Source organism: Acartia tonsa, chromosome 10 (assembly GCF_053477335.1).
Source record: "Acartia tonsa isolate MP-2025a chromosome 10, ASM5347733v1, whole genome shotgun sequence".
Lineage (NCBI taxonomy): Eukaryota > Metazoa > Arthropoda > Copepoda > Calanoida > Acartiidae > Acartia > Acartia tonsa.
Window position 1 is genome coordinate 3,532,486 of NC_137269.1, and position 22,899 is coordinate 3,555,384.

Consider the following 22,899-nt stretch of genomic DNA (forward strand, 5'->3'; position numbering starts at 1 on the left):
AACAAATATGATAAAAATTGCATTTAATTAAATTATTTTTTTGCAGAAATAGTTATAAAATTGCTTGGATGTTGGACCATATTTACATGTTCTGTAATAAAGTGATTACTCACAGCTGAATATGTATAATAACGCATCCCCTCCTCTACTACTGAATGAACGAACTGACCTATTAATGAGGTCCTTATTAGCAACCTAAGTTGACGACAAATTTTCCCCTGTCCACTATAACCATTTTTTTCAGAAAATGATGATTCTTATTATTCTGTTCCTGAATTATTTCTGTTCAACAGGTAAACACAAATCTTTTTAATAACCGGGAGGGAGAGGGACATTGGACTATAAATTCACCTGTACCCAACGTTTATAGCCCCATAGTTGGCTCAAAAACTTTGAGTACTTTTCTTGATCTTTCATTGGTTGGTTTTTAACTAGCAGTGTTCAAACTTTTTAATGTACTATTTTAATCTAGGGAATTAATGATTTTGTTGACCATTATGGGGTACGGAATTAATTTATTGCCCATTCCCTGCTAGAAACGTCGTAAGGAAACTCGCATCCGATATATAGTATTTTATCGCCAAAATCTTATTTAAGATTTTATAGCAAAAATCGAAAAAAATCGCTAGGGATTAATTCGATTTTGTAGTAAAAATCGCGGCAACCACGATTTCCCTAAGAAATCGTAAACAATAGCATTTTATGTGTGTCAACACACACTTACAAACAGACACACAACCAACATATAATCAACATCATTCTGTGAGAAATATAGTTTATAAATTGGCCGCTAGAAGTTCACATTATTTTAAAAAATATATTGCATTTTTTCTGTTGTCAAACAAAATAAATATAAAACTGATAACTAAAATTGTCATAATGTGTTTATGTTTAATATTACAAATAAAAGTATTTTTAAAAAGTTTTTTTTCTAAACGGCAACATTTTTAAATGTGTGTCTTAATATTCCTTAAATCATTGCCATTCAGTATGATAAATGTAAAAATTCTCTATCAAGGTTCATTGAAACTTTTGAGAGCATACGTTAAGTAGGAGGGCACAGAGAATGGTTTCTCTTTACACCATGTCTCTCTCTGTCTCTCACTCTCTTTATCTCTGTCTGCATGCACAGTATAAAATGAATTCTTTTTGCAACCTCTTACTTACATACGATATTTACAAACAAAACTACATGATGTTAAATATTTTTTAAATGTACTTTTTATTCACGATTTTGGCACGATATCGCTTATGAGCCTTACGATTTCGTGGGTGTATCGCGCAGCTCTAAGTACCTTTTCGACCATTTATCGTAACATATCGTTGATGTGCATTGGACGACTATTTAGCGATATCGTAAGAACTCGTGCTCGATTGCTACACGATATCGTGCGCTATAGTAACGCAATAGTGACGCTACTTTCTGGCTGGGTTGTCTTAGCCCTTATAGTTCCTACTCATATATAAAGTACAAGTAGATTCATAAATGATTATATATTAGTTTGTAGTAGCATGGATGTTGGATTACAAGATTATGACATAGGTTTCAGCTTTGTCAGGCAAGTTTTTAAAAATGTGAAGCACCCTATAATTATGGTCTGTGCGTCTGTCCGTACATAGCAGTTAGCTATTTTCATAAACTTAGGTATGTTATAATTGTCCTATCAGAGGATGTAGACCCTTATCAAGGGGATGTAGAGTGGTGAACAAGTAGGGGAGTGCATCCATTTTAATTTTGCCAGGTGAGTGAATACATCCCCCTTCTGCACGCCTTGGTTTGCTAAAAAATATGATGCTAAACAAAAGGCCCTTAAAGAAAGCAAGCAGAAAATACACTACTTTTTTGCTGAATACTGCCACAATTAGACCCAGTCTTTTAGTAGTTAAAGCGGTGAATTTCCTGAAGGCATCCTTTAAGGACTTTGTTAAGTCAAGATATATTGACATAAATAAAATTTGTAATAAATTGATACATATTCTCTGTAATTATTATGATTTATTGTAAACAATTTTTTTAGTGATCCAGCACTTCTTTGGTTCCAAGGCAACATTACATATAAATTTCTAGATAGTTCTTCAACAGGAAGAAGGTAAAAATTTAAAACTGTGTAAAGACAGAATATAATAAATTTTTCCTATTAGTTACACAATAACTTTCAGTTATAGCAATAGTGAGAAGAACATAATAAAGAAAACGATGAAGACTATTGAAAGTCAACTAACACTAGGTAAAAATAATCTTAAACTTTGTAGCAGGATAGCTTATTTAAAAAACAGTTGAAGGATACTTGAGTAATACACTGTTGCGTGGCCAAATGAAAAAAGTTTATTTTAGTGTTAGGCAAAAATGACTTTGCAATTGTATCAGTAAGAAGGTCTAATAACACCCTTTGCTAATTCTAAAATCCAACTAAATCTAATTTTTGAGAAATCTTTTATAAGATATTTATGAAAATTTTAAGTTCAATTTTCATCCCCTAGGAGTTACCGAACAATCATGACAAGAAAAGCAAATATTCATACTTTTCAATTCTTTACAACTTTTTTTATAAAGTCTTTCATAAAACCACTCTATATAAGATTTATTTAAGGCTAAATTTTCCGTGACCTTAGCAAAGCAACTGATAAAAATGGTCATTGATTAACTCCCTTCAGGAATCTTTGCTTTTCTTGTCATGATTGTTCGGTAACTCCTAGGGGATGAAAATTGAACTTAAAATTTTTAAATCTTATTTTCTCAAAAATTAGATTTAGTTGGATTTTAAAATTAGCAAAGGGTTTTATTAGACCTACTTACTGATACAATTGCAAAGTCACTTTTGCCTAACACTAAAATAAACTTTTTCATCTGGCCATGCAACAGTGACAGAATGTCTGTCTTTGTGTACTTGTTAATGAACTAAACTGATATGGTTCTCCTTTACAATGTAGCTTCTCATAGATCCTAGTTAGGTTTATATCTATTTTGGTGGAGGATACAACTACCCCCCTTAATCTGAAATCAAAAATGGGGGCCAACTCTCCCCCTCCCACACAAAAAGTTCCTCAAAAGGGGCAAAGCCAACAGTTTAAGAATAAAGTAATATAAAAAACTTCTAGTTAATCAAATGTCCTTCATGCAAATGGCTTTAACATGCTTTTAGGTTGTATTACATTCACTGAAATAACACAAGAAAGAGAATGTACACAGTGTCTTAGTTTTGACAAGAAAACATTAGAGTGTAAAGCTAGCATAGGTAATATTTCAACTTTTAATAGGTAATTTCTTTTCAACTTTAAGAATATTTCTGTTGCTGGTCATGAAGAACAAATTACAAGATTTAATGAATTTTGTTTATATCTTAGGCATGAGAGATGTTTCTTTTGTAACTCTTGGCCATCCTGATTGTTTTGATGACAATGGTATAATTCTATTGAATTAAATTTTAAGTCACATTCATGTATATTTTTAAAATTCTATATTACTTTTTTATCAAGGTGCAACAGTACTACATGAATTGATTCATGTTCTAGGAGCTATTCATGAACAAAATAGGTTTGAGGATTTAAATTTTTAAATAATATGTCAAAACTTATTTGAGTGAGATTTTAAACAAATTGAGATTTGCCTACCGGATTTAAAGATGGTCAAATGTTCTTTAGATGCTAAATTAACCATTTAATTAAATTCTTCTAATTCACAATTGTGAGCATGTCAATTTGATTACTTTTGTTTGAATTAGTTGGATTGATTATATAACAATTTTCTATATATACTTTATATAAAACTAGCGGCTACGCCCCTAGAAGCCTTAAGGGCACTTAAGGTAGGAGGGGAAAAAGTTGACCTCATCCAATTTTAAATTTGAGTATCAAAAGAGTAGGTAAAAAAATATTTTTTTTTTTTGGGGGGGGGGTGAAGACACCCTCCCAAAAAATAGTTTAAAACCTTCCCAGGACCTATAAGAAGCTTCACTGTAAAGGAGAACAATATCGGTTCAGCAGTTAGCGAGATCCTTTGGGACAGACAAAAAACGCTTACTACTTTATATAATAGGATTTCTTAGTTCTAGTTTCAAACCAACTACCATGGCTCAACATGTAACATCTACCCTCGTTGTTAGGGAGGGATAGGTTTGAAATCCTATCCAACAGTATGTCATAACTAGTGATGTTAAAAATAGTTCCTACTGCTACTATGTCAGGTGTGCGACATAAATAGTCAGATTAGGGGGAATGCCATGACCCATAAAAACATTACCATCCACAGTTAGGACTTTTCATACAAAGGTCATGCAAGAGTTAGTTGTCTGTGAGATGTTACTTAACCAAACACCCTTGGGTTTGAATATTGAATCCCATTACAAATGGATGATGCTCTGGATTATCTAAATATTCACTTAAAAATTGAAGGAGAATTTTCAACAATATAGGCCAGATAGAGACAAATATGTAGAGATTGTTGAAGATGATGTTGCTGATGAAGCTGTTGATGTATTTAAGATAAGAGAAAATAGATTTGGACAAACATTCAAGGAATTTAATGTAAAATAATTAACATTTTTAATTTTATTTTTAAATATATCTGCTTGTAAAACAACAGAACTAAGAATACAAACACTCAAAAAAAAATTTAGTTAAGATGAGGCCTGAATTTGTAAAGCATATTATGGTAATTAATTCTTGAAGTTAAATATTGCATTCATTTTACATTTATTTGCAGACAGTGTATGACTTTTATTCTGTTATGCACTATCCTGAAACAAGAGGCTGCAAACCAAATAAAATTTGTATAAAAATCAAAGAACCTTACAGGAATAATTGTTGTTCAATTAAATCTAATATAAACTTTTAATGTCTGACTGCTATTTTTGGTATTCATAAATTACTATAAAGCTGGTTTTCCTACTGTGTTCAAGCTTTTTCCCCATTATTTTGAATTGTATGTTCATACACAATTATTGTTGAAACTTTTGAATAAGTCAAATATATCCATTGCACACTCCTGAAACTGTAAAAATACACAATATTTGAAAATTTTTACAGGAGTAGTTTTAAAGATGAAGGTATCCTCAAAAAACTTCCAGTAAGTATTTTTTTCAAATGCTAGAATAAATCTTTAACTCATAAATATATCACTTGGTCCCAGAATGCAATATAAAAACTATGTATTTTTATAGGAAAAGCTTTCAGCAACAGATATTGTGGAGATTTCAAATGCCTATAATTGTCCTATTTTTCAGGATGTTTTGGTAAACATTTCAATATTTTTTTATTAAGTTCTCTGTCAACATTTACATAAAAGTTATGCTGTTTTTTTTAACCATGAAACATTTCTTTATAATTTATTTGTTTTATTTAATTAAAATCATCCCTGATGAGATTTCTTTAGATATCTCTAAATTTTAAGGATGCAAATGATCAATATGTTAGAAGATTACAGGATGCAGAACGTAATAATATTGCCACAGGTAAAGTAATTCTTTATGATTTGAGTTGTTTAGACAAAGTGCGAATCTAACAATTTATTATTTTGTTCTCATTTTAGGATAAAACTTTGATTAAATTTATAAGAAAGTTTTATTTTCATCCACTCTTGATTAATAAAATTATGTTTCTCTTAGAACGAATTGAATGCAATACCTACAATGTTCTTGATTCAGCTTCTAGAAATGAAAAATATAGGGAAGAATCATATTGTGACGATCTTTACTACCCTTTTGACAGTGAGTGGAATGCTCTGAGTCCTCAGTGGAGAGGATCATCATGGTATAGATTTCTTCCACCTGCAGGAACTAAACTTTCTCAAACTCCCCCAGGAAGAGGTCACTGTGCAACTTATTCTACAGGATGGACTAATTCTTCATTACCTGCAAGAGCTGGTGATGTAGCTAACATTCTTTTGTGTTTTGATTTAAGCAAGAACAATGGTGTTGAATATGATTGTGAGGATGTTGCAATAGGAAAAGTTACACATTGTGGAGATTATTTTGTTTACTATTTGCCCAATGTACCCAATTGTGTTTTAAGATACTGTGCAACTAATTGATAACATATCAAATTAAAGACATAATATGAGTTCATAAGCATATGTTATAACTGTTCTTGTACAATTAAAGTTATAAATTGAACAAATGATGGAACAAAAAATCATAATAAATTTTATTGAATGATCTTTAGAGAACTGATCTAAAAATTCTGAATAACATTTGATAATTTATGTAAGTTTTACTTTGTAAAAAATACATTTTATTCTTTAGTTATACAATTTAAATAAACTTATTCAGATAAAAAATTAACATTTCTCTTATTCTACTCTCAAACCCACAACCATGGCATCTGCATATCATAAGGAAGGTGAATGGTTTGAATCTTGTCTTAACACTGAGTCAAAACTATGTCAGGTGCATGATGACATAATAGTCAAAGTAATGGAAATGCCTTGGCCTAACTTGTTATAATGCACAGTTAGGACTTCTGGGCAAAGGTCATGCAATCAAAGTTGGTTGTCTTATGGATTTTGCTTAATCTTCTACCCTGGCTGTATGGACAGAAAGATTTGTCTCTTCTTAGTTATCCTGGATTGTTGGAGCTTACATTAGAATGTCATTCACAACAGTTTTGCCCATATAGGGTAATTGATAGGTATTAATCAATCAAAACTCATAAAAATTTTACCCACAAAAGCACAGAAACAACAAGCTCTTCTAAATATGATAAAAATAAATGCAAATCATAACTATTGTGTCTAGTTTTTCATTGGTTGATAGTCATAGAGTATTTGAACAACTAAAATCAATAGGAGCTTGATGCAATTATTTTCTTTCATATATTACTTTTTTAAAAAGTGGTATGTTATGAAACAAATCATAAAATAAATGTATAGCCAAATAGATTACTACAGGAGTACTTGAGTTTCAAATGAAAACTGTAGCTCAAACATTGTTCTTGAGCTATCTGAATAACAGCTGTAATAGGATTTTAATGACTTTTTTGTTAGAATAATGTTAGAATGATAACTTCTGATTATTTTTTTTTGTATTAATAGATAGGCCTGAATGCAAGAACTACTGGGTGTTGGATGAAGAAACAAGAAGCTCAAATTACAATGAGGAATATTACGATAGTTTTGTTGGTGTAGTATACAACAGTGCTGGTATTTGTGATCAGAAGACACCTGTGACCTATGGTTCCAGAAGCCAAGGGAAGAGTCCAAACTGGAGGGGAGAAGGTTGGTACAGATTTCAGAGACCAGCTGGCACCAAACTAGCACAATCCCCTCCAGGTTATTATTTTTGTGGCACTGATTGGACTGGCTGGTCTAATTCTACTCTATTCAAATTGTGGGTCTTTCCTTGTTTATTATCTGAGTGACACACCAGCCTGCCCTTACAGGTATTGTGCAAATATATGGTAAACAATGAAACATATCTTTTGTCATAATATAAATACAACCTACAGAACATGTAACAAATATAGTTTTTAATAATGTTTTCAATCCCAACTAAATAACACAAGTTACATAAAATTAAAACACAAAATTATATTTAGATTTATTGAATTAGATTTTGATAAAATACATGTTAATGTGAAACATGAATAATATATACTATAATTATTATTGTTAAAATTAAATAGACTATTAAATTTTGCTTAAATATTGTGTTTATGAATTCTTGACATAAAAATATTAATTATTTTCTTGGTTTTCATTTTTCATCTAACTCAAAACTTTTTGGATCAATTCTAAAATTAGAATTTAAGTTCTTTTTTGTTATATTGGTAAACCATTCACCTCGGTGGTAGATAGATTAACCAGGAAATAGCTTGCTATTTTAACAACATGGTTACAGTGTTAACTTAATAAATAAGATAGTTTTTAAACTAAGAAAAAGTTGAGAGCCTTAACATAAACAAGGAATATGTTTAACTTGTAGAAAAGCTTTTCTATAAACATATATTTATACCTACAATCGATGCTGCAGTGACGGATCCAGACTTTGGTACCCAATAACTTGCTTGTATTCTCCCGGAGTCGTGCAGGGCATGTATGTCCTTCTCACAGGAATTTTCGACATGGAAGTCTGGTCTACTCTGCTACAGCTAGTTGAATACTGGTGGGTCCCACGGAGTTTGGACAAGGATGCATTGTGACGGTTTCTGGAGCTACATGTGGTCTGGTGCAGTCTAGTAGATTCTATTGTTTATATACAGGGTGTGTCAGCTAAATTGTCTTAGAGTTACGATAGCACAGACAGACAAATATAATTAATGAGTAACTTTGCTACAAAAAAAATACATGAAATTATTAAGATATAATATGTGTCATAAATATTGACAAAATGAGTTTTATAAAAGCTGAAAATTTTACATTGGGTTGTTATTAAGAGATCCAGAAAACTGCTAAAAATGACAAAAAGTCCTTTTTTGGATTTTGCGGCTGCAATGTTCTTTAAATTGGTTCATGTTTGAAAGGGATAAGACAATGGCTGATAAATTAATGCACAATAAAAGATTGAAAAGTTTTGATAAAATCATAATGAATAAAAAGTCCCCAAAGTTGTTAGTCCAAAAAATAGAAAAAAAGTTATTACAAAACTTTGGGAACTAGTGCAATAAACAGCTGAATGTCCCCTCCCTCCTTGCTATTGGTTTATGTTTTAAAGAACAGCATAGGTGACACACCCTGTAGGTGGGAATGTCGTCTTACTGCCGGAGGTTTGGATGGTGCTGCTATGAAGGGAGTGTGGGAGGTGGAATGTCGTCTTACAGCTTGATCACGTGTTTGATGGAGATTGCAACTGTTGTTTACAAGGTGATTTGTTGTGGCTTTGATTCTTGATGCTCGGGCACTTTTGTAATCATAATTTGGTCGAGTGTAGGATTCATCTTTCAACAGCTTGTACAACCTGAAAAATTAACACTGTAACAATAATATTTAGTAGCTAAGCTACTCTATTATTCACATTGTCTTTCCGTCTGTCAATCAGTAAGTTCGAGACGCTATGGGACAAATTTGGAAACAATTTGTACAAACCAATTAAAGTTGAATAAAAGTCCCCAAGGGCCTTTAGTTAAAGAATGAACTACATCTGTTGAGGAACCAACCCATTGATTGTTAGACTTTTGTTTCCTGAATGTGCAGCGTGCATGGTTAGTTATTAGTTTCACTTAGGCCAAGATATTCACCCTGCAATCAGCTTGCTATCATTGTCAACCATCTGACTCACAGCAGCAATAGTTACAAGTTTTAAAAGATTTAGTTATGACGTAATAAAGACAGAGATTCGAACCATTAGATAAGGAATCAATCTTTGTGTTGTTTTGCGATTTTAAAAATCATGATTTTGCCAAATTAACAACCAGACAACAAATTATCACCTGGAATAGCAATCATCTTTTCCAGCAGCCACTATTTGCTCAGATCTTTGCAAGGCATCTTCTTTATCGTAATCATCTTCATGTTCGTTTACATCTTCAAATTCTGCCACAATATCTTCTAGTTGACAAGATAGTGCCTGAAATGTAAAACAAGGATGGCAACATGATAACATAAAACATGAATGGAATGGTCCATATGTTTATTTGTCCATCCATCCATCTGACCGTCTATCTACCTGTTTATCTGTCTGTTTGTCAATCTGTCCCTTCACCCTTCTCTCAATCTATCCATCAGACCGTCTATCTACCTATTCATCTGTCGGTTTGTCTATCTATCCATTTGTCCATCTATTCATTTGTCCAACTATCCATCTGACCATCTGTATATCTTTCCACCTTTCTAAATGTCAATTTGTTTATCTGTCCATCCACCCTTATGTCCGTCTATCTACCTATTCATCTGTCCAGTTGTCCAACTCTCCATCTGTCCATCTATTTATCTGTCCATCTATTTATCTGTCCATCCATCCTTCTCTCCATCTAACCATTTAACTATTTATACATCTTTCAATCTATCCAACTCTCCATTCATCCATATAATAATTTATCAATCTAGCAATCCGTCCATACATCCTTCAATATATCTTTACAACTTTCCATCTGTCTTTGTGTCCATTTATTAATCTATCTATCTGCCTGTTCATCTGTTTATCCATCTATCAATCCATCAACCAGTTCCTTCATCCATATATTAAGTTGTCAATCTGTCCATCCAATCATATATCCTTCTATCTATCTTTACAGTTTACTATCTGTCTTTTTGTCCATTTATCAATCTATCGATCTGTCTATCCGTCTGTCTATCTATCTGTCTATCTATCTATCTACAAACCTGGTTGGGAAGCAGAAAGAATTCATCCTGAGATTTTTGATATTTCAACCAGTCAATGCCCAACTCTTCATCATCAAAGAAATCCGCCAAACCCTTTGATAGACAGTTTTAAACTTTAAATTTTAAAAAAGGGGTAATGGAAAGAAAACGAAGTAGCGGGTTTCGTCGTATTTTCACAGTAGTAGTCAGTTTGTCAGGCATGCTTAAAAAATACCTTTAAAAAAGGTTTCGTGGTTGTTTAAATTTTTCGCATATTTTAAATCTATATTTGCTCTATAACTCACTTTGTCCATTTGTTCATCTATAATTTTTTGTTGCATTGATTCTTATGAATGTTGTCATCCTTGTTTAAAGAAACTATCACAGCTTTATTTATTTTTACAAGCCAAAGCTTTATTTCATGACGCAGCCGCTAGCTTTTAAGCTCAATCTGCAAGAGTTTTTATTTTAATTGGGTAAATTCTGTCCGCTAAAATTGCATCCAGATGAGGTATTTTACTCTGATATGAAAACAAGATCAAATGGACCAATTCCCTAAAAACGATTCTAGACGATTTAAGATCTTTCCTGCATACAAACAACAAATTAATTCAATTTTTTTTGTTTCAAAGTACTTTTAAAGTTTAATTCCTTAGTCTTATGAAGCAAAGCATCTAAAAGATTGAATCTTTGCTTGACAAATGTGAACTCTCTATCTGCATTCTCATCACCAACACTGGAAATATTTTCAGAGTCCTCATTGCTGAGCAGATCATATGTACTAGTGGAATCATCAATGGAGTCTACTGTTTTTTTTTATTACATATCAAAAGAAACTATTTGCAAAATAAGCTAACCATTAAAAAGTACAAAACACTGCACACCAAAACCACCCTACCCACTTATTACCACTTGTTTCAAAATAAGAGGAAGAGCTTCTAAGCCACCAAAAAAAACTAAACTAACTCTTCACTTACAATCATTATATAAAAGTAACAGTATGTCAGTGTGTGTGTGTCAGCCTGTCTGTGCAGAAAGTTCTCGCTAACCGCTGAACCGAAATGGTTCCCCTTTACAATGTAGCTTCTCATAGGTCCTGGGAAGGTTTGAAGCTGCTTTGGAGGAGGGTATCACCCCTCTCCCAGGAGAAATCACCCCTAGAAAAAAATGACCCCATTGTGCGTAGCCAATCGAACATAAAATTATTTTTTTTAAAATATTTTTGATATGAATATAATTTCCTTCAGTGCATGTAATGCTTTTATTGTATGAATAGTTGGTTGATTCTTCATACATACTTTGATAATCAGTGCTAAACAGAGATACATTTCATTATAGATTTATTCATAGACCTGAATGGATAAGAAAATGGCCGATTATTTGATGTACATACATATCCAATGATGATAAAAAAGTAACAGGATCTGTGTCTGTCTGTGCGAATCGAAGGATCTCGCTAACCCGGTATGGTTCTCCTTTACAGTGTAGCTCCTCATTCGTCCTGATGTAGCTTATAACTTTTTGGTACCAATAGAAATCTACCCTAGAAAAAATGATCCTCCAACAGAAAAAAAACAAGCTAAAATTGAAATGGGAGAATAAATCCCTCTTATTGAATGGGCAAACAGACCAATAAATGAGAACCATATTAGAAACCTAAATTGACAACAAAATCCCCCTGTCAATATATCCACGTATTCTAATCCATGAAATTATATCTCTGTTCCTTGTGTCTTCTTCAGCGTCAATGTCATCATTCTCTTCAGATGAAGTTTCCCTACCATCTTCTGTCTCAGAGTCATCCTAAAACAAATAACGCTCAAATAAATACCAGGGCTAGCTGCGCGACTGGAGTAAAGATATTAGCCGTGCGTAAGCCGCCTCTAAGCCTCAAGTTAAAACCCGTTGGGATGCTTTTTGAGATGAACGATTGCATATTTGGGTCAGGTTTAGACTTCCAGCTTTTTTTTGAAAATGTAAAAGGTTGATTTCCATGAGTTTATAGGTGGCTGACGCGCGGCTGCGTAAGGAACAAGGCAATTGGCGACATCCCCATTGATTACAAACAAAATTACCCCAAATGTAGATTCAAGTCATTGAACGAAAGTTGGGAGACTTTTAGTTGGAAACAACCAATCACGATTTGATAAAAGTACCCAGAGTTTTTTACCAACTAATTAAATGGAGTGTTCTCACTAAAACTTTGGGTACCATACTATCTATTACCTTCGACTTTTGATTAAACCTGGTGATATCTCGGCACTTTGTCTCATATTTCTTGTTGATATAATTCATCAAATCATCAGCAAACTCTATCAAACTTTCTGTACTCTCGCTAGTACATTCTTCGGACTGGACTTCAGATGGACATTTTTCTGTTTGCCCATCTTGTTCTTCTGAAGTACATCCTTCTTGTTCTATTTCAGCATTCTCTGTTGGATTTTCAGTATTTTCCTGTTTTTTTTAAAGCTATTATGTATAATGTATAATGGTGTCTGTTTGTATATATGAAGTTCTGTGTGAGGGGTTAAGATAAAGTATTGCCAAAACTACTCATCTCTTTACCAACCAACCCCCTCCTTAGAAGTCCCTGGTCGGTAACTTAATAATGTATGTAAAGTCGTAAATTATTTAGTAAGCTGTCTTATAAGTCTACAGTTGATTTTACAATGGCCTTTCCTGAGATTTTAATGGGGAAATCGGTGCGAGATGATTGTGTAAAGTTTGGATATACTTCTCCATCATTTTAGAAGAGTATGTATAGTCTTCTTCTTTAGTATTATTAAGTTCTAAAATAAATATTTATCACATCGTATTATAGACAGATTTCCGCGAACATTAAAATAAAACATTAATGTTTAAAACCAGTTCTTTTAGCCCCAAGGGTATTAATCGGTTTCAAAGCCATTTTGGAATAAATATCTAGTAAGTTATGTGTGTATGTGTATGTTCTGGAAGAGCTCGTTAGGGGGGGGGGGATGGACTTCCCGCCCCAAAACTCAAGTGCCCCAAGATACCTCTAATATATAAAATAACCACCCCCCCTCCCCTACATGATCAGCCACGTTCAGACTTACTGACGGACGGACCAGCCCAAAACTGTACCCTGATTTTATACCCAAGGAGGGGGACATTAAGCTGTTTAATTCACTAGTTCCCAAAGTTTTATACTAACGTTATTTTATTCGGTGGCTTAACAACTTATGGTACTTTTTTAAATTTTGATTTGTTTGTTCATTAAGACGAGTGTTTAAACGTTTTATCTATTTTCAGAGGAGGTAATTTTGTGAATATAATTGAGGAAGTACACCAATTTATCAGCCATTGTCTTTTCCCTTCAGATCCCTGTTATATTCCCCTTATTCTTACTACCTGGAATAAAAGACTCATATTGAGACCCGTCATCAGATTCATCTCCATCAACAAAAGATTCTTCTTCAACTGTCTCGTCAACTACATCAATTTTCCGGTCAGTCAGCTCATCAACATGATTTTCAACTCCTGCTGCCAGCTTGGGATTTGCATCCTGTTTATGAAGCTTTACAAAGTGCCACAAAAATAAATTATGTGACGTCATAAAAATGAGGGAGATGCGAGGAGAAGTGGGAAAGAGAACCCCTAAAAAGAGATGGATAATTCCTCCTTTTTATGACGTCACATGGCTATTTTTTTAGACACTTTGTAAAGCTTCCCTTTTCATGGCTGATTATAAAAGAGTTATGGTTGATAAAGGGTTTTCTTATTTCCTGTTGTTTTAACACATATTCAATTAAAATAATAAATGTTTTTAGTTTTCTTTCTACTCCATAAAATTTAGCTTTTTTAATAGCGGATACGCCCCTAGAGGCACAGACAGATAGACATCCTGTTACTTTTTCATAAGGATAGAAAATAGTCAATTGTACAGTAAAATAAGAGGCAGGTGTAAAAAGTTAGTATACTTTCAGGGAAGGGAGTTGAAGTAAAATAGTTTCTCTTCAGATTGACCATCCCTTATCCTTGAAAATATTTATTGAATATTCCTGCCTGCATAGGACTATTAATGGGTGTAACTTTATTAGAACAATCCTCCCCACCAGTCTCAATACTATCACAGATCACATCTTTGTCAAGATCATTTTCAGCAATATTGAACAGATTAGAGAACTTTCTCTCCGCCTGTCCTCTTCTACCACAGTTGCGGGCAAGCTTTGCTGTGTTATCCTCAAATGTATCAATTTCTTCAACAATGCCCAGGTCAAGGCTGTTCTTGCGGAGAATGCTGTTATGCCTCAATGACGTTGTAGGGGATGAAAAATGATTGTTGACACTTAGCTTTCTTTCTCTTAATACTGACTTCTTTTTATTATTGTTATTATTGCAACTGATTGAATTTGCCCAGGCTGCAATATTATCATTGTCTCTCCAGTAACAATTGGCTGTTGAGGTTTTGATAAATCCTGCAGATCCTTGCCATCTGTCAGTAATGATGAGACTGTCTCCACATGTGGTCAGTCTTCCTCCTGACACATCTGACACTGTCAGCTCTAGTGAGGCACTTGGAAACATACTGGGGGATGAATGTTGGGCTAACAATAATGTTCCTATAGAATCATCTGATGTCTGTTTTGATGGTTGCATATCAGCTTGAATAGGATCCACTGTAGATGAAATTGTCGGCTTTATTGATGCAGATCTATCAAAAGATTCATCATTCAGCAGATGAAAATCAGCTGAAATATGAGAATTAGGCTTGATTGATCCAAATCCATCATTTGAGTCATTAGTTTCTAATACTGATAATTTTACAGGTATAGATTTCTCTGATGATACTCTTGAACCATTGGAACATATATTTTCTGTTGATTTTTTAGATAGTGAGTCAGTTGTGAATGAATCATCTCTGCGTGTGTCTGATTCTATGTCTTCAATTAATTGCTCTTTTGTCAGAGATAATCTAGAAGCTGAAAGTTGCTTTTCAAACTTTTCTAATTCACTGCCCTCCGCCCTGTCCAATTTCTCTGTTATCTCATATGAAAATTTTGGTGGCAAGAAATCTAGAACTGGTTTAGAATTTTCTAAAACATATTTCACTGAAGAAAAGTAAGATTGATGAGTTGGGGTTGAAAATTCTGATTTATTTTTTATGCCCTCATCCAAGCTTCTATTTGAATCAATGTCAGGTGTTTGTTTAAGATCATACTTGTTATTAATTAGATCATCATTAAAGTCAAGTGATGCTTCACTCTCTCTCAAAGAATCACAGTAGTCATCTAAGGAAGGAGCATCTAGGGAAGCTTGCCTAACAACTCTATCTTGCAAAATTCTCTCAGAAGTGTCATGGATATTGTTATCTTTCTTATCAGTAACCTCCTCCTGAACTCTTTTATCAATTTCCATAGAAGATTTCCTGATTCTTTCAGCAAGTTTGTCTGACAGGGCAGCAGTGTTTCTAGAGAGAGCAGCTGTTGCTGAATTGAAAACCGGTTTGTCAGGTTGTTGGCCTGGCTCATTGTAGCCAACACCAAGCAGAGATTGTCTGAGAGTTGCTATGGTTTGGCTCAGCTCCTCTATGAGTTGTTGTGTTGTCTTGTTTTCCATGTCCTCACTTATTTTTCTAAACAAATAAAAAATGATTTAAAAAATGTTTCTTAAATCTATGTAAATCCTTCCTACAAAGAAAAGAAAAGCAAACACTATCTATCTATCTTCTATACATCTACTAGATATCTACTATTAATCTACTATCTATCTACAATCTATCTACTATATATCTATCTACTATCCATCTACTAAATATATATCTACTATCCTCCTACCATCTATCTATCTACTATCTATCTACAATTAATCTACTATCTATCTACTATCTATATACTCTCTATATACTATCTATCTACTATCTATCTACTATTAATCTACTATTAATCTACTATCTATTTACTATCTATATACTCTCTATATACTATCTATCTACTATCTATCTACTATTAATCTACTATTAATCTACTATCTATCTACTATACATTTATATATCTATTTTCTATCTATCTATCTACTTTCTATCTATTTATATACTCTATCTACAATCTACAATCTATCCATCTATCTACAATCCATCTTCTATCTATCTATTTACCTGTCTAGATGAATCAATGCCAAGACCCGAATCATTGGAGAAATCATTACTACAAATTAAGCACTCTTTCAGTATGTCTATCTATCTCTCTAACTATACATTATCTACCTAGATGAATCAATGCCAAAACCAGAATCATTGGAGGAGTTATTATTAAAAATTGAGCACTCTTTTAGTCCATCTATCTATCTATGTATCTATCTACCTTGATGAATCAATGCCAAGACCCGAATCATTGGAGGAATCATCACTACAAATTGAGGACTCTTTCAGTCTATCTGTTTCTTCCATCATCTCTCCTGGAACCTGAATTATAAATGGATATTATTACTTAGATCTTACACCAGATTTTTAATTTCTTTCTTATGTTCTAAGTCATAACCCCTTCACTTCCATAACCCCATCCATCCCCTCCTAATGGATTAACGAACTGACTAATAAATGACAGGGAAAATACCAACCCAATTAGATGACAATAATATCCAAAATATATTCTACAACCAATTAGTTATTAAACAATAAAATTTTAAATTTTTTTTTTATACCCTTGATTTTTATTTTTATTTCTGAGGAAACTTTCTGTTAAAGCACAAATCATTGTGTTATTAACCCTAGATCAAGGCTACCACAAAACCTAGGTGTAGCCCTTGTGTGTTCTTGCTCTGTGGGGCCTTATCACTACCAAACACTAGTTGTAATCTTCCTACTGAACCTAACCTAAACTAACCTAATCAACTATCATTTTATAACCTTTTTTTAGTTTCAAACCCTTGTAACTCAGAAAATAATTAACCTCTTGTCTGTGATCAACAGCATTTAGGCTTTCCAAAACTGTTAAACTCATCTTGATGATCTGACTTTTCAAGTTTCAGAAATCATGATGTTGAGTTTTCTTTGAGCTTTTCTCCATGAAGATAACAGACCTGAAAAGATAAAAATAAAAAAAATAAAAGAAAAAATTTTTAAAATTCAAGTAACACGATATGTCTTTATGTATATTTTAAAAGATCTCTTAAAATATTGAACTGATTGTTGCACAACTTTCTTAATATCAGAATATATCAGTGGTGTTTACTTTGATGATTAATGCTATGTTATTATTATTACCATGTCACATGCTATCTTTTTCAGGAAGAAACCCTAGTAAACTCTTTTTAATATGCAATCTCTTTCACGAAGAAACCTATAGTAAAAACCATTGTAAAACCTTTATCAGTAATTCGCCCTAATTTATATGCACCTTAGGAAAATAAATCTTATCTTATCTTATCTTATGTTTGTCTGTCTATTTGTAGCTTAAGATCTCGCTAACCACTGAACCGATATGCTTTAGGTCAAGGAAAGGTCTATAACAATATTTTAAGAAAACCCACATTACATAGAAAAATGTCTTCTATCAAAAACCAATCTTTATGTTATTTTTTTCATTATGAAACAAAAATAAAAAGTTGACAGTAGGCCTATTGTACTAATCCTATGTCAAAAAGTATTAAGGTTTTCTGTCTGTACCTAAAATTTTTAAGTACTAATGAACTGATTTGGTTATCATTTTTAGGTAAGCTTCACTTTGGTACATGGATGGTTTTGGACTAATTTATCTTTAGATGAAAGCCTTGGTATTGTTTTAGGCTATTTTACTGCCTTTTTTCTTACCTCTTTTAATACAGAGCCTCTTTAGTATACTAGGGACGTAGCCGGTAATATTTAATAAGAGGAAAATGAACTGATTATGGATAAAAAATGAGGATTAAATAATCTTACTTTTGACAGATTATTTAAGATTTTCTTTACTAAAGTATACATCTAGCTATTCTATAATTCAAAAATATCAAAAACAATGTCTGTCTGTTTATAAAGTAAAAGGTTATTTTTGTATGACTTCAATAACTATTAACCGGTCACACTGAGCTCCTACAAGCTAGAGGCGGAAGCTTTAGTTTACGTTATTTAAGATACATAAATTTATTTTCAAGAGTCCATAACATCTAAAGCCTCTAGGGTCACGTTAGAAAGGGGTAAGGGGAGGTTGACCCCCATAAATGGATTTATTACTACAAGGAACTTATATCTGTTTTTCATTTCCTTCCTGTTATATAAAGTAATAAGCTGTTTTTGTCTGTAGCGAAGGATCTCGCAAATCGCCGAACGATATGGTTCTCCTTTACAGTGAATCTTCTTATAGTTCCAGGGAAGGTTTATAACTATTTTGGGGGAGGGGAGCCCCCAAAGATTATTCATACATTTTCTTTTTAAACTAAATTTAAAATTGGAGGTGGGATCAACTACCCCACCACCTCAAGTTTCCCCAGAGGCTTCTAGGGGCGTACCTGCTAGTAATATAATAAAGTGAAACTCCCCTCTTACTGGATGAACAAACTGACCAACAAACGAGTTCCATGTTAGCAAGCTAAATTGACAAAAATCTTTCTCCTATTATAATATCTAGGTATATTTTAGATCCATTACTCTAAAATAATTGAAAACCTTTCCGGCTGGGCTTTCCAAAGAAACCAGTAGTGTTGTACAAATTAATAAAGTCAGCCTTCACCAATCAATTTAAAATGTAATTACACAATCAAAATATAATTATTATTGTGAACCAGTTTTTAAAAACAAAGCTTTTCTACACTTAAAGGGTCTGTAAGTAACAATTAGTCTGACTGAACTTTAATTTGGGCTTGTTATAATTGTCATATCGGGTTCAAACTTTGCATAATGATTCCTAAATCAGCTAGGTACAATAAAGACAGCGCAGCAACTTTTTACTTGATGAAGAGTCCTATATTTATAGTTTTTGAAACTGTGATTACTGGAACAATTAGACACCATATACTGGGCAAAGAAATCTTTAATAAGCAATTCCTCACGGTCCCTTTATGTTGATGCTGTGAGTATTGGTGCAAAGAATGGGGACATGATTCCAGTGACGTCATATTTTTCTTTCCCGAAAAAGGGAAGGGGGGAAGAAAATCTCTTCAAAAGAGATGGGGAAAACCCCCTTTTCTCCCATCTCTTTTTTTCTTCCCCCCTTCCCTTTTTCGGGAAAGAAAAATATGACGTCACTGGAATCATGTCCCCATTTTTTGCACCAATACTCACAGCATCCTTTATGTTCATTTTTCCGTCTGACTTATTGAGCTTCGCTTTCATGGATGTTATTATTCTTGTTGTTTATGCAATCCAGTGGTATGTACTCTGCAACAATGGACATAAAATACATGGATATATTATAGGGGAAAATTTGTCGTTATTGTAGCTTGTTAATATGGACCTCATTCATTGGTCAGTTCTTTCATCCAGAAGGAGGGAAGGAGATGGGCTATAAGGGGTGGATGGGGGGGTAATGTTATTCTAGCCAGCTGTGAGCAACCATTTATCAGAGTATATGAAAATCTGGTGCAACATTAAGTAAAAATAGATCGATTTATGTACACTGAAGCTTTATTTAATACTAGAACAATAATATCCATAAGTAGCGCAGCTGTAGATACAACTTTTATACTAATTCAAATAGCAACATCTCCTTGAAATGACATTAAAGTAAAAGAATTGAGGGGGCACGAGCTTTATGTAACTGAAGACCCTGTTCCGATTTTGTATTGGGTCTTTGAAATTAGCTAATAACGTCGGAAATATGAACACAGCCTTTCCCTACAAAGAACAGAAAATATTTTCTAGCAGACGAAAAGGGTCTCTGCGACTTGGGCCAAACAGTTCTCTGTTTTATGAAAATCTATATTTTTTTAACGACTAAGAAATTTGGATAGCTCAAATAGATTATGATAGTTCCCAATTCTGTAAATATAAAAAATAAGTTTAGGTTGGGTTAGGTATGTTTAACGATGTCCCCGTTGGAATTGCAGGGTTAAAGTTCCCCCATAGGTGAACCCTTTTTTTAGTATGTTTTTTAATGTGAAAAATTAACGTTGCATTTTGGTTATTTTAGAATTAAAAGGAAAAACATTTCTTTTTTCAGTGGGGGAGGGGGGGGCGAGGTAATTTTTTTTCTACGGATACGGATGATTTCTCTAGGGAGGGTGGTGGTATCCGCCCCCAACTTAGTCCAAGACTTATGAGAAGCACTATTGTAACGGAGAACCATATCAGTTCAGCAGTCAGCGAGATCCTTCAGTAAACACACACATCAGATCAGACACTTAGAGTTCCTTTAACTTAATTATAAGGATAATTTCCATTATAAACTAACATACAAACTTTTTTGTAGAATTCATTTTTTATTTAAGTATATTTTTGATGAAGAGATTATATACAAGTTTATTACATAAGTTCTATTGATCTAAAATTGATAAAAAACAGTATAAATGAAAAATAAGGACAACAGCCTAAAATGTTTTATATTAAAATGCAGGGAGGGAGTGGACAATGTTTTGTTTATTACACTAGTCCCAGAATTTTCATGATAAAGTTTTCTTATTTAATGGCCAAATAACTTTAGGGAACTTTTATTGAATTTTGATTGGTTGTCTCATTAAGTTAAGTGTTAGTAATTGTAATGTACAGAAGGGGTAATTTTGTATATCATCATTGGGGATGTACACCGATTTATCGGCAATTGTTTTATCTCTGATTAAAATGGCTTTAAAAATTAAGTTGAAAATAGCTGAAAAAGATCATGTGGTAATTTTATGTGAGTTGCTTTGCTTTTAACCATATTGTTTTAATCATGAATACAATTTTTGGCCAACAGGGGCGCAGCCACCAGTGCAGTGATAAGAGTTTGAAACCATAAATTAAATGAGTTAAGCTTATCATGACATTACGTAACATAAACTTAATTGGGTACTAGTATGCATTCATAGATAGATAGATAGATAGATAGATAGATAGATAGATAGATAGATAGATATATAGATAGATAGATAGATAGATAGATAGATAGATAGATAGATAGATAGATAGATAGATAGGTAGATAGATAAATAGATAGATAGATAGATAGATAGATAGATAGATAGATAGATGGATAGATAGATACATAGATAGATACATAGATATATAGATAGATAGATAGATAGATAGATAGATAGATAGATAGATAGATAGATAGATAGATAGATAGATAGATAGATAGATAGATAGATAGATAGATAGATAGATAGATAGATAGATAGATAGATAGATAGATAGATAGATAGATAGATAGATAGATAGATAGATAGATAGATAGATAGATAGATAGATAGATAGATAGATAGATAGATAGATAGATAGATAGATAGATAGATAGATAGATAGATAGATAGATAGATAGATAGATAGATAGATAGATAGATAGATAGCTGTAAAGCCAGATAGATATAGATATATATACATAGCTGTATTATGATAAACAAAATTACCCCTCCTTCTGATCATGAGTAGAAAAGATTGGACATTCAAATTAAGATATAATCAAAGTAGCCTTGACTTGTTTTTAGCCAACAAATGATTGAACCTGTAGTATAATGATTAACAATCCCTTACCTTACACTCTGGTGTATCTACATAGCAATAGCAATGATTTGAAGAGACAATCGTCGACAAATTGATGAACATGATAATACACAAAATTACCCCTTCTGTAGATTACAAATAGTGGTTGAAACGTTTGAACATTCAACATTTTGAACCAACCAATCAAATTTATTAAAAGTCCCCAAAGTTGTTCAATTAACGAATAAGAAAACTCTATTGTAAAACTTTGGGGACTATTTTAATAAACAGACTAATGTCCCCTCCCTCCCTGCACCGTAAGCACATAAAAGGTAATGGAAATATCAGGGTTGGAGGGAGTGGTAAGTTAAGTTGATCCTATACAATTTTCTAGACTAGCTTAGGAGTTTTTAAAAGAAAAAGTATGACATTTTTTGGGGGGGTTGGAGGTAATTTTCCAGGAGATTCTAATGAACAGACATAAATACACACATATACATCCTGTTACTTTATAAGGATACCCCATTTGCCTATTCCTTTGTCCATGTTAAAGTGCTCATAAAAAGTGATGTGAAATGACAATTTTAGGCAGTTGACAAACACAGGATGGATGGATGGATGGAAGAATAGATGGATGGATGGATGGATTGATTGATAGATTGATAGCTTGATATATTGATAGCTTGATAGATTGATAGATTGATAGAATGATAGATTGATAGATTGATAGATTGATAGATTGATAGATTGATAGATTGATAGATTGATAGATTGATAGATTGATTGATAGATTGATAGATTGATAGATAGATAGATAGATAGATAGATAGATAGATAGATAGATAGATTGATAGATTGATAGATTGATAGACTGATGTATTGATAGATTAATAGATTTATTGATGGATGGATAGATAGATAGATAGATAGATAGATAGATAGATTGATAGATTGATAAATGGATGGATTGATGGATGGAGGGATGGATGGATGGATGGATGGATGGATGGATGGATGGATGGATGGATGGATGGATGGATGGATGGATGGATGGATGGATGGATGGATGGATGGATGGATGGATGGATGGATGGATGGATGGATGGATGGATGGATG

The 22,899-nt window shown here is 33.0% G+C and overlaps 4 protein-coding genes across 5 annotated transcripts in view; 2 read left to right on the top strand and 2 right to left on the bottom strand.

Moving 5' to 3' along the window:
- The first annotated feature begins 247 nt into the window (after positions 1–247).
- Positions 248–4,533, top strand: LOC145330395 (astacin-like metalloprotease toxin 3). Its single transcript, XM_080175033.1, has 8 exons — positions 248–293; positions 1,502–1,559; positions 2,019–2,090; positions 2,161–2,228; positions 3,144–3,236; positions 3,346–3,402; positions 3,478–3,535; positions 4,413–4,533. The coding sequence occupies exons 1-8, from the start codon at positions 248–250 to the stop codon at positions 4,531–4,533; spliced, it is 573 nt and encodes a 190-aa protein (XP_080031159.1).
- Positions 4,534–4,648: 115 nt separating this feature from the next.
- On the top strand, positions 4,649–7,473 carry LOC145329197 (pancreatic secretory granule membrane major glycoprotein GP2-like). Of its 2 annotated transcripts, none has more exons than XM_080173242.1 (5): positions 4,649–4,788; positions 5,020–5,065; positions 5,160–5,231; positions 5,390–5,450; positions 7,028–7,473. In XM_080173242.1, exons 1-5 carry the CDS (start codon positions 4,727–4,729, stop codon positions 7,351–7,353), a joined length of 567 nt encoding a protein of 188 aa, XP_080029368.1. In that variant the 5' UTR covers positions 4,649–4,726; the 3' UTR covers positions 7,354–7,473. The 2 variants fall into 2 exon arrangements, with proteins under 2 accessions (XP_080029368.1, XP_080029367.1); XM_080173241.1 differs by lacking the exon at positions 7,028–7,473 and adding an exon at positions 5,604–6,275.
- A 34-nt stretch (positions 7,474–7,507) lies between these two features.
- On the bottom strand, positions 7,508–13,823 carry LOC145329196 (uncharacterized). Its single transcript, XM_080173240.1, has 11 exons — positions 13,604–13,823; positions 12,906–13,020; positions 12,458–12,680; positions 11,958–12,034; positions 11,473–11,543; positions 10,882–11,034; positions 10,253–10,344; positions 9,361–9,497; positions 8,665–8,888; positions 7,947–8,176; positions 7,508–7,725 (listed from the first exon to the last, which is right to left on the bottom strand). The coding sequence occupies exons 1-10, from the start codon at positions 13,806–13,808 to the stop codon at positions 7,947–7,949; spliced, it is 1,527 nt and encodes a 508-aa protein (XP_080029366.1). The 5' UTR covers positions 13,809–13,823; the 3' UTR covers positions 7,508–7,725.
- Positions 13,824–14,064: 241 nt separating this feature from the next.
- Positions 14,065–22,899, bottom strand: part of LOC145329195 (uncharacterized) — a 41,052-nt gene continuing 32,217 nt past the window's right edge. The window contains exons 3-5 of the mRNA XM_080173238.1: positions 17,143–17,272; positions 16,555–16,655; positions 14,065–15,827 (exon numbers count right to left, since the gene is read on the bottom strand). Coding sequence (XP_080029364.1) covers positions 14,225–15,827; positions 16,555–16,655; positions 17,143–17,193 — 1,755 coding nt within the window. The 5' untranslated portion in view covers positions 17,194–17,272 and the 3' untranslated portion in view covers positions 14,065–14,224. The remainder of the gene's footprint in view (positions 15,828–16,554; positions 16,656–17,142; positions 17,273–22,899) is intronic.

Excerpts from the sequence above, each read along its gene's own strand:
- LOC145329196 (XM_080173240.1), bottom strand. The coding sequence starts at position 13,808 with ATGACGTCACATAATTTATTTTTGTGGCACTTTGTAAAGCTTCATAAA. Across the intron at positions 13,021-13,603 it reads ATATGAGTCTTTTATTCCAG|AACTTAATAATACTAAAGAA; the intron begins GTAGTAAGAATA and ends TATTTATTTTAG. Across the intron at positions 10,345-10,881 it reads TTTGCTTCATAAGACTAAGG|GTTTGGCGGATTTCTTTGAT; the intron begins AATTAAACTTTA and ends GTCTATCAAAGG.
- LOC145330395 (XM_080175033.1), top strand. The coding sequence starts at position 248 with ATGATGATTCTTATTATTCTGTTCCTGAATTATTTCTGTTCAACAG. Across the intron at positions 294-1,501 it reads GAATTATTTCTGTTCAACAG|TTTGTAGTAGCATGGATGTT; the intron begins GTAAACACAAAT and ends ATTATATATTAG. Across the intron at positions 3,237-3,345 it reads AGAGTGTAAAGCTAGCATAG|GCATGAGAGATGTTTCTTTT; the intron begins GTAATATTTCAA and ends TTTATATCTTAG.
- LOC145329197 (XM_080173241.1), top strand. The coding sequence starts at position 4,727 with ATGCACTATCCTGAAACAAGAGGCTGCAAACCAAATAAAATTTGTATA. Across the intron at positions 5,066-5,159 it reads GTATCCTCAAAAAACTTCCA|GAAAAGCTTTCAGCAACAGA; the intron begins GTAAGTATTTTT and ends GTATTTTTATAG. Across the intron at positions 5,451-5,603 it reads ACGTAATAATATTGCCACAG|AACGAATTGAATGCAATACC; the intron begins GTAAAGTAATTC and ends TGTTTCTCTTAG.